Here is a 9,952-nt window from a genome sequence, read left to right as displayed (position 1 = left end):
ATTTTTCTTTTAGTACCGCGTGATTCCACGTGTAGGGTTTCATTATAATATAAAATAGTTTCAAGCAAGTTAATTATCGTAGGTATTTAACAAACCAGTACCAACAATGTTTTTATTTAAAGATAAACTGAAATTTGAATTTCTAAATAAACAAAAGTAACCGAATTTGTCCAAAACTGAAACATAAATTAAATTGTGCCTAAAAGACAATATAAAAAATGTATTCTTTAAATCCAAATAAAAATATTTTTTTGACAATAATTTAAAATGCCCTATTGCCTCCACGAGCACAGTTTTCCCGTCATCCACGTAGATGAATATTTCATCATTACTTGGCAACCGATGACTCATGCAACCATGCGTAGAAACACTTATATGAGTAGTAACACTGTAATCTACCCACCAAGTATTTCTAGGTACTGAATCTAAACTAATCTTTGAACAAACTAAATTAAGAAATGTACATTTAGTGTCTTTCTTGTCAACCCACGCATGATACTTGTTGCATTCTTTCTTCACGTGTCCCGCATTACCACAAAAGTAACATTTTATATCCTATACTTCTGATATGACTTGTTTCTTCTGCTCAGGACCCTTAACAAATTCCTTATTCTTTCTCTTTAGGTTATTAACCTTATTAACCTTCAGTGAAGTAACTATATGAGTACTTTCGGTTCTGTCCAGTATCAACTTTTCCTCCTCTTGTCCGAATAAGAAATGAGCTCGTTAAGAGACCATCTCCTTTTGAAAATTATATCTCACTTTAAACTAGTAATATTGAGTTGGTAGCGAGAGGAGTATCAGATGCACAAGAAGATCCTCGGAAAGATCAAGCTTAAGTGTCTTTAGCCTTGAAACTATATGGGACATTTCCAATATGTGCTCCCTTATATTACCATTGCCTTTATACTTTAAGGTAACAAGGCACGCTAAAATCGCGCCAATTTTTTCCTTATCATTCCTTACAAATCGTTTTTCAATTTCCGTAAGAAACTCCTTTGCATTGGTGATATCCTCAGATACTACACCCCTGAATGCCTCTGGAATACCGCGCTTTATGATCATGAGACACATGCGATTTGACCTTTCCCACTTCTCATAGTTATCCTTGTCACCGATAGAAATTTTTTCCAAAGGAGTCGTGGAGGTATCAATCCTTAACGCAAGGTCTAGATCCATGTGGCCTAGAACAATATAAATGTTCTCCTTCCAATCCTTAAAGTTCATCCCATTTAGAATGAGAATAGAGTTCATGTTAGTAGATATCGTAACATTAGCTAAAAAATAGAACGAAACATAATTAAATTGTGCTCAAAATTAAAATCATTAAACAAAAATCAAATATTGGTAAAATCTCATCTCAAGACAATGGTGCAGCATTATTATCAAGTATTTGGACAGTAATATTAATTGCGGTAGTAATCCTCGTGTAGTGATCAAACATTCACAATAGGTGTTGTCAAATAATAGGCTTATCTTTGGATCGACGTATTATTCACATGCTTACCTTATAATTGTCACAATTTACCACCACAAGTGTGTGTATAAACTTAGTCATATATTAACCTTCCTTTGTGTTACTTAATATTCATTAGTGTTTATACACACCAACATTTAATACTCTTCTTAGACTTTTTCCACAAGAGAGTCAACTTTAGTGACATCATGCTTCATTGAGTCTCTTTTGAATATTAGACAACTTAAATACAAGTCTAGATGTACCAAATATTCAATGTTTATGATTGTTATAATAATATATATGCATAATATCATCAACCAATCATATAAACCTAATTCACGATAAAAAATACCTAATATCACCATTTATGATTGTTGAAACAATATATATGCATAACATCATCAACCAATCATATAAACCATCAACCAACATACATTTAATCAAAAACAACAAAAACTAGGGTTTTTGAAAAACGAATTGAATTACCAATTCCTTGAGAATCAATGGGGACGGTAGACTCTAATACAAATTGTTAGATTTTATAAACCAAATTTAATAATACTATATATAAATTTTAAAAAGCCATAAAATGATAAACAAGTGATTTGAGATGATAGATCAATTCAATTACTAGAAGCAGAATATACCTTTAGCTTCCATTGTTCTTGAGTGTCCTTGGGAGGAATTTTGGTTGATGGATCTTCCAATCTAGCACAACCCTTAACTTCACTTTGGAATTCTCACTTTGTGAATCTAATGGCATAAGGTAAAGAATACAGTAAGTTTTATGGATGTTCGGAGATAAAACTTCTACGTCACCCCTTCTTCCACAACCGGAAGGATACCCACTAAGACCTTGATTCAGATACAACTCACTGAACTAGCTAATTTTCTGTTGAACAGAACACTCTTTGTTCAATTTAAAACACTAAGGTTTTTCACAGAAAAGATAGTAATAGATTGTTGCTTTTTGCTTGAGAGACTTTCTTGAAGCGAATGTGTAAAAACGAAATTCAGTAAGTGAGTTGTGTGTGTGTGTGTGAAGTTATTCGAATATTGTCCTTGGACTTCTATTTATGGTTGTAGTGCACCAACGGTCGAATATTCTTTGTGGACACGTGGAATGTGTCCGTTGGACGACCCCCTATAGTACGAGAGTATAGAAGACTCTGAATATTTGGATTGTGGCCGTAACGAACAGATAATGCGCCGAATATCCTCTGATCTTGTCTTGTACTGGAAATGCAATTGAGAGATATCCGCGTACGTGGCATTCATTCATTTGATAGAATCAGTTGGCTTGTTAGACTGCTGAAGGTAGGAGGAGCAGACAGTTGAATGAACGTGGTTAGACAGATACTTCCTTCAGATGGCTGCTAAAATAAGGTACCGCGTCTAAAGGAGTTAGACGTCCTCATCTAACTACGTTTCCCTTTAAATCGTGTCTAAAGGAATTAGACGTCCTCGTCTAACAACGCTTCCCTTTAGACCGCGTCTAAAGGAGTTAGACGTCATCGTCTAACTCCACTTCCCTTTAAACAGTGTCTAAAGGAGTTAGACGTCCTCGTCTAACCACGCTTCCCTTTAGATAGTTTTTAAAGGAGTTAGACGTCCACGTCTAACTACGCTTCCCTTTAGATCGCGTCTAAAGGAGTTAGACGTCCTCGTCTAACTACACTTCCCTTTAGACTTCGTCTAAAGGAGTTAGACGTCCTCGTCTAACTACGTTTCCCTTTAGACCGCGTCTAAAAGAGTAGACGTCCTCGTCTAACTACGTTTCCCTTTAGACAACGTCTAAAGGAGTTAGACCACCTCGTCTAACTACGTTTCCTTTTAGACCGCATCTAAAAGAGTTAGACGTCATCGTCTAGCAGTCTAAAGGAGTTAGACAACCTCGTCTAACTATGTATTCCTTTAGAACACATCTAAAAGAGTTAGACGTCCTCGTCTAACTACGTAAGACGTCTAAGACTGCTTGCTTCAGACTGCGTCTGAAGGAACAAAGTCTTTTAGATTTTTGCATGCACAGAACAAATAGACAGCTTATTCTTATTCGAATTACATCATCAAAATTATGTTCCAAACCATAAAAATCAAAATCGTTTGTATTCTTTTAAAGTTAATTAAACTATTTCTTTCTTAATTAACTTTCTCTTTTCTTTGTTTTGATTTTTCCCAATATATATATATATATATATATATATATATATATATATATTAATTTAGTTTTTACATTTACTCCGGTAAGATTACCAAACAAACCAAAAATTTAACAAAATCTTTAATATCGAGTATTGTATCAAAAATTAACAATTAATATATACAATAATTTTATGCAATCTGATTTTGAAACCATTGATTATTATTTATTAGATATATGTTGCGGAAAAAGATCTAATCTCAAATATATTATTTCTAATTATTAGTAAATATATTGATATTATTAATAATTAGAAATATAGTTTTAATGTTTTATTTATGAAATACAACAATTATTAATGGTAAATTAATTTCGGAAACGGAATATAAAAGATTGTATTGTTTTATTATTTTATTTATAAAATAAAACAATTATTAATGGTAAATTAATTTAAGAAATGGAAGGTGGAATATTAAAGATTGATCATAGAAGGGAAAAGAAACGCTTATAATTAGAAAAAAGATATAATCTCTTGAATTTTGTCATTCTTTCTCCTTTTAAACAACGAGAGATAGAAGGATTTTACAACGATATAACAATTTTTTTCCAAGAGACAATAAGATTGTCTTTGTTGTTCTCTCGTCCTAGCAATCAAATGCAACGAGATGTAAGCGTACACGTGTGGACCGACTAGAGGAGAAACACGTGGGGCTCTCATTTTTCATACTGCAAGATCTACCGAATTCACGCATCAAATGTATAACTTAATGGATTATATCTAAGTTATACCTTTGATGCGTGAACTCGACAGATCTTGCAGCATGAAAAATGAGAGTCCCACATGTTGTTCCTCTAGTCGGTCCATACGAGTCTGTTTCGATCTGGTTACCTTCGATTGCTAGGACGAGAGAATAACAAATACAATTTTATTGTCTGTTGGGAAAAAGTTGTTATATCACAGTAAAATATTTCTATCTCTCATTGAATAAAAGAAGAGATGGAAGAATGACATAATTCAAGGGACTATAGTCATCTTTTTCTAATTATAAGCGTTCATTTTCCATTCTGGACTTTGATATTCCGCATTCTATTTCCGAAATTAATTTTACCATTAATAATTGTTTTATTTAATAAATAAAATAATACAATCTTTTATATTTCGCCTTCCGTTTCCAAAATTAATTTTACCATTAATAATTGTTTTATTTCATAAACAAAACATTAAAACAATATTTCTAATTATTAATAAAATCTAATATATTTGCTAATAATTAGAAATAGTTCCCTTTTAATCTATTCCGTCAACATCAACTTTAAGTGGTGACCTCATAAGACCCAATTATAATACATATAGGTTTAACCCCATTAAACGCAATTAACCTCTAGGAAACATTGCGACTCCTAAAATAATTGGATTAAATTATCTCCATTAATTGTCCTACCCAAGTTTAGTCATCACATTGAATTAAAGGACACGATTCCTTCATATACCGATACCATACCCAAATCAAGGTACGGGCCGTACGGTAAAAGTATAAATTTTCTTATACTGATTTTTTTTTTTTTTAATAAAATACAGTATACCATATCGACTCACTTCAATGGTTATTTGTCAATCGAAATAAGTCTATTTTTTAATAAATTTAAATATAAATATAGTAAGTTGGTTATATATTATAAATACCATATCCAATAATTCATCTATTTAAATTTACATATCTGTAAATTAAATTTATCCATTGGTTATTAATTAAATAAAAATATTGTTGTACAAATTTTCTTAGAGGATAGTATAGTCTATAATAATTTTAATTAATATATTTTGGTAATCATTTAAATAATTCGTGATATATTAATTTTTACTATTTTAAAATTATATATAAGACTGTATCCATTCAACCATTTCAATCAATTCTACTAAGACAAAAAAAAATATTTGACCAACAAAATATGTTTGACCGACAAAATATGTTTGACCAAACATAGTCAAATCTATGAGACTAAAAAGTTTGTGTGCGGCCGCCGAATTTAAAACCACACATAGCGGTTTAAATTTGATCAATTCATTTTTTCTTTCCTCCAAGTTTAAATATATTATATAACAATAGGGAAGAATGTCAATTTTACCCACCAAGTTGTAAGAAGGAGTCAAATTTACTTATTAAGTATCAAAATTCTATTTATATATACTAACTTGTCAAAAAAGTGTCAAATTTATTTAAACTAACAGAAAAATTTAACGGAGTTAAAATTTTTGGCACATGTAATATCCACCTATTTTTTATTTGTTTTTAATTTATATTACTTTAATTCTTTTTTCATTTAAACAAAATATTTAAATTTTTTCATATCTATTTTTTCTCTCTCTTTACCCAATTCTTCATTTTCTTCTCACTGTTCCTCTCCATCTCTAATATAAGTAATCTATTTTTTCTGAAATCTCTATTAATGAATTAGCTATGTCGACGTCAAATAATAATATTGTGATGGAAAAATAATCAGGTGGCCAAAAAACTGTGACGACGGTGAAGGTGGCGGAACAGCCGATGAAGTGTTCGAGATGCAATTCTCTAAACACGAAATTATGTTACTACAACAACTACAGTCTCGCGTAGCCGAGGTATTTCAGCAAGATATGTAGAAGGTACTAGACAAAAGGTGGGGCCCTCCGTAGTGTATCGATCGGCGGAGACTATCGGAAAAACAGGAAAATGAAATCCTGATCTAGGATTTCAAACGGAGTTGATTCCAAATATTTCGGCGATTCTTCATCAGATATGATTAATGGTGGAGATAGAAGATGAACAATTAAAAGAAATGAAGAGTTGGGGATAGAGAGAGAGAAAATGGATAAAGAAAAATTTAGATGTTTTATTTGAATGAAAAAAATATTAAAGTAATTAATGTAAATTAAAAATAAATAAAAAATAGGTGGATATTAAATGTGGCAAAACTTTTAACTCCGTTTAACTTTTTTGTTATTTTAAATAAATTTGACACTTTTTGACAAGTTAGTATATATAAATAAAATTTTGATACTTAATGAGTAAATTTGACACCTTCTTACAACTTGGTGTTTAAAATTGGCATTCTTCCCATAACAATATCATATTGTTACAAAAACAAGAATTGTTAATGTCATATATAATTATAATTAGGCATTTATATCACTACAAAATTTAAAATATTTAACAAAAAATAAATAACTTAAATTTATTCATGCCATTATTAATATTTTTTGGAATACATTATTCAAATGCTAACAAAGATAAAGAAACTTAAAACAATCAACTTCAAACATACATGCATCGAACTTACATCTCGATAAAATTAAACTTATGCATCCAACTTATGCATCCAACTTACGTAACGATAAAATTAAACCCTAGCACACTCGATAGTTCCTTTGCCATCATGCGGTTTTCCAAAGAAGTACTTGAAATAGTCCGAGTACAAAATATCTTTATAAATAGCCTTGTCACCTCTCTCCAAGATTTCAGGTAGAGGACCGATGGTTGCATCCTTAGGCGGGTCAGCAAAAATTGGAACCGATACCCTATTTTTAGCGGAGCTAGGAATCACACGATGCTCAATACTCTTGTATCGATCATTGCTCACTATTTGTAACACGTCTCCTATATTAATAACTAATGCTTCCCTTATCGGAGTAACATGAATCCAACTCTCAACTTTTTCTTCGGTTATCCAATCAGGAGCTTTCACATAGAGTCCACCGGTACTGTCCTGGTGAAGGACAGTAATTGAGGAGATGTCGGAGTGACGGCCAGTTCCGGCCGTCACTTCAGGAGTTGGACAAATCGGGTAATAATTGAAGTTAGCCATTAGAAGGCCCATAAGTTGATGTTCTCTTTTGTCGTCCATTTCTTTCAATCCAACTCCTTTTAGAAGAACGGTTAATAGTCGTTTGATCAAGGGCTTCACACATTTGAAGTATTCCAATGTTTGCTCCCTAAGATATACATACAATTCATTTTTTTTAAGGGAATAATGTGTGTAAGTAAGAAAATAAATAATGTGATAATATTTTCAAAAAGTAACGTTTTGAAATGACAATTTATCGAGCATATAAATATAAATATACCTAGAGACCGAGGGCCAAAAGCTCGAGCATTTTTGTTCAAAATCGTCGTCGTAAAAAGCATGCATGAGAAAGTCCTTCCATTCCAAAACCTTCTCTTTTTGTGGACTAAAGCTAGTGAGTAATTCAATAGATGCATCTTGTGGCAAGTTTTCCTTGACATATTTACGCCTTTCACTCGCCGGTAAGGCAAAAAAGCGGTGAGCAGCTTCGATAACATTGTCGAGAACCTCGAGAGGGACTCCGTGGTTAATGATTTGGAAGAATCCCCATTTCTCAGCTGCATCACATATTGACTTACCGATTGGATGGTCATTGTCGAGAATATCATCATCATTAGTTAACCACTCCCAATTCTTCAGATCGATGATTGGAATCGAATGAAGAGTTTGTTGATCAAGATCTTGACTTTGAAGGACTGATTTGGTAGTAGAGGTCTGTCGTAGAAAATAAAAGTTGTTTAATAACAATTAAATTCACTTTCAAAATATTTTTTTAGATCGAGATGAGAAATCATAAATTTAATATTGTTGAGTCTATTATCTAAGGATAATTTCAAAACTTATTAAAATTCAATAATAATAAAACATTCTTAATTTCATCTCCTTCTCATATTAATCAAAATCACTTAAATGCTAAATTAATTAGTCAAAATACCCTCGATTTAAAAAATATATATTAATACCCCTTTAAATAATTTTACCAAAAATAAACCCAAACAGATAACTAAGAAAAATAAAGTTGTTATTTTTAGTTTTGTTCTTATCACTTACAATTTACAAATAACTTTTTTAGGCTGAAAGTTTGTAAACAAAAATCAAATAGATATTAATTCATAAATTTATTAAAGTTTTACCACAAATTAACTAAAGTGTGATTAAATAACCAATTTAAATTTTCTTTCCATCTTTTTCAATATTTCTAAACTTTGACAAAAAGAAATTAGAGTTAAGAAGAGTTTAAAGTTAATGTAAGAAATTATTTAAAAAAAATGCAATTTGTCTTACTAAATATTAGACAACTTATAACATACTATTATTAAAAAAAATTTAAAAATTGTATAGATAAAGATTTAATCATTAACAATATTTGTACAATCCCTACATAAATCCGTCTCAATATAATTCATTACCGATTGCTGGTTGGTATGAATTCTTTGATCAACGGGCTGGACGTACTGGTTAGGAACACCGGTGAGACCCAAGTCGGAAAGACCCTTAACTCCGTTAGCTTCGGTCACCACGAAGTTAAATACTTCATCCCATGAAGATAAACTGGTTATCGGATTAGCTAGAGTTGGTGCCATTGAAGAATGATAAGTAAATAGAGAGATCAGAAATAGAATGCTTGTTTTTTGAATGGTTGCATGGAGTTTATATAGTAATTCATTATTCAAATAAATTAATATAATAATATACTATAGTGCAAATAGTTAACACGGCTCTTATCTCTTAAGAGCTAAGACACGTATATATTATATATAATATTTTTAAGATAGAATATTACTTTTTATATTATAATAAATTTTACAAATTTCAATGCAATGTATAGGATTTTTCTTGGATTTTATCTTTAAGATTTGTTTGATTTTGGTTATTTGAGTGCTTTCTTATTATATTCTTTAAATAAATCAAAAAGTTAATTTTTTAAATGATTGAATTATTAAAATATTTTGATATTTAAGTTTTATAGAAGTAAAGTAAAAATATAATATTATTTTAATTGATAAATTAAAAAGTTGAATGGTTAAAAAAAATATATAATAAAATGGATATATAAGAATTTGGATAAATTTCAAATAATTTGATATTTTTTATTAAAATAGTGAAAATAACTGGATACAAATATTTCTTGAAATAAATGAGTAACTAAACTAAAAATAATAATAAATAGTCTATTGAAAATAAGTTTATCTCTTAAAATTTATAAATACTTTCAAATTTTATATTTTAATAAATTTAATTTGTTACGATAAAAGAGTGTTGCCTAAAAAAGAATAAAATTGTCCTGCAGCTTATTTAATGTTATAGTTTTTTCTAATATTTTTATTAAAAAATAAAGTTTTAAAGTTAAAACTAATTTAACATAAAAAATTGTACAAGCAAGCAGATGAATCTGACTCAACTAGAACAATAAAAAAATAGTAGATAAGAACACAATGCTCTCTTAAAACATATATATTCTAAAAAAATTATACAAACAAATTCAAATATTAAGTTCGATTTCTAATAAATAAAAAAACTTAAGTTATAAT

At 30.1% G+C, this 9,952-nt stretch overlaps 2 protein-coding genes across 2 annotated transcripts; both read right to left on the bottom strand.

Annotated features, from left to right (window-relative positions):
• Positions 1-768: 768 nt before the first annotated feature.
• LOC124946230 lies at positions 769-1,254 on the bottom strand. Its single transcript, XM_047486797.1, has one exon. It carries the CDS (start codon positions 1,252-1,254, stop codon positions 769-771), a length of 486 nt encoding a protein of 161 aa, XP_047342753.1.
• A 5,544-nt stretch (positions 1,255-6,798) lies between these two features.
• On the bottom strand, positions 6,799-9,004 carry LOC124946229 (feruloyl CoA ortho-hydroxylase F6H1-3-like). Its single transcript, XM_047486796.1, has 3 exons — positions 8,831-9,004; positions 7,702-8,135; positions 6,799-7,569 (listed from the first exon to the last, which is right to left on the bottom strand). Exons 1-3 carry the CDS (start codon positions 9,002-9,004, stop codon positions 6,978-6,980), a joined length of 1,200 nt encoding a protein of 399 aa, XP_047342752.1. The 3' UTR covers positions 6,799-6,977.
• Between the last annotated feature and the right edge of the window lie 948 nt (positions 9,005-9,952).

This window comes from Impatiens glandulifera, chromosome 7 (assembly GCF_907164915.1).
Source record: "Impatiens glandulifera chromosome 7, dImpGla2.1, whole genome shotgun sequence".
Classification (NCBI taxonomy): domain Eukaryota; kingdom Viridiplantae; phylum Streptophyta; class Magnoliopsida; order Ericales; family Balsaminaceae; genus Impatiens; species Impatiens glandulifera.
Note: the sequence above shows the minus strand (reverse complement) of the source record. Positions and strands in the feature narration are given on the sequence as shown.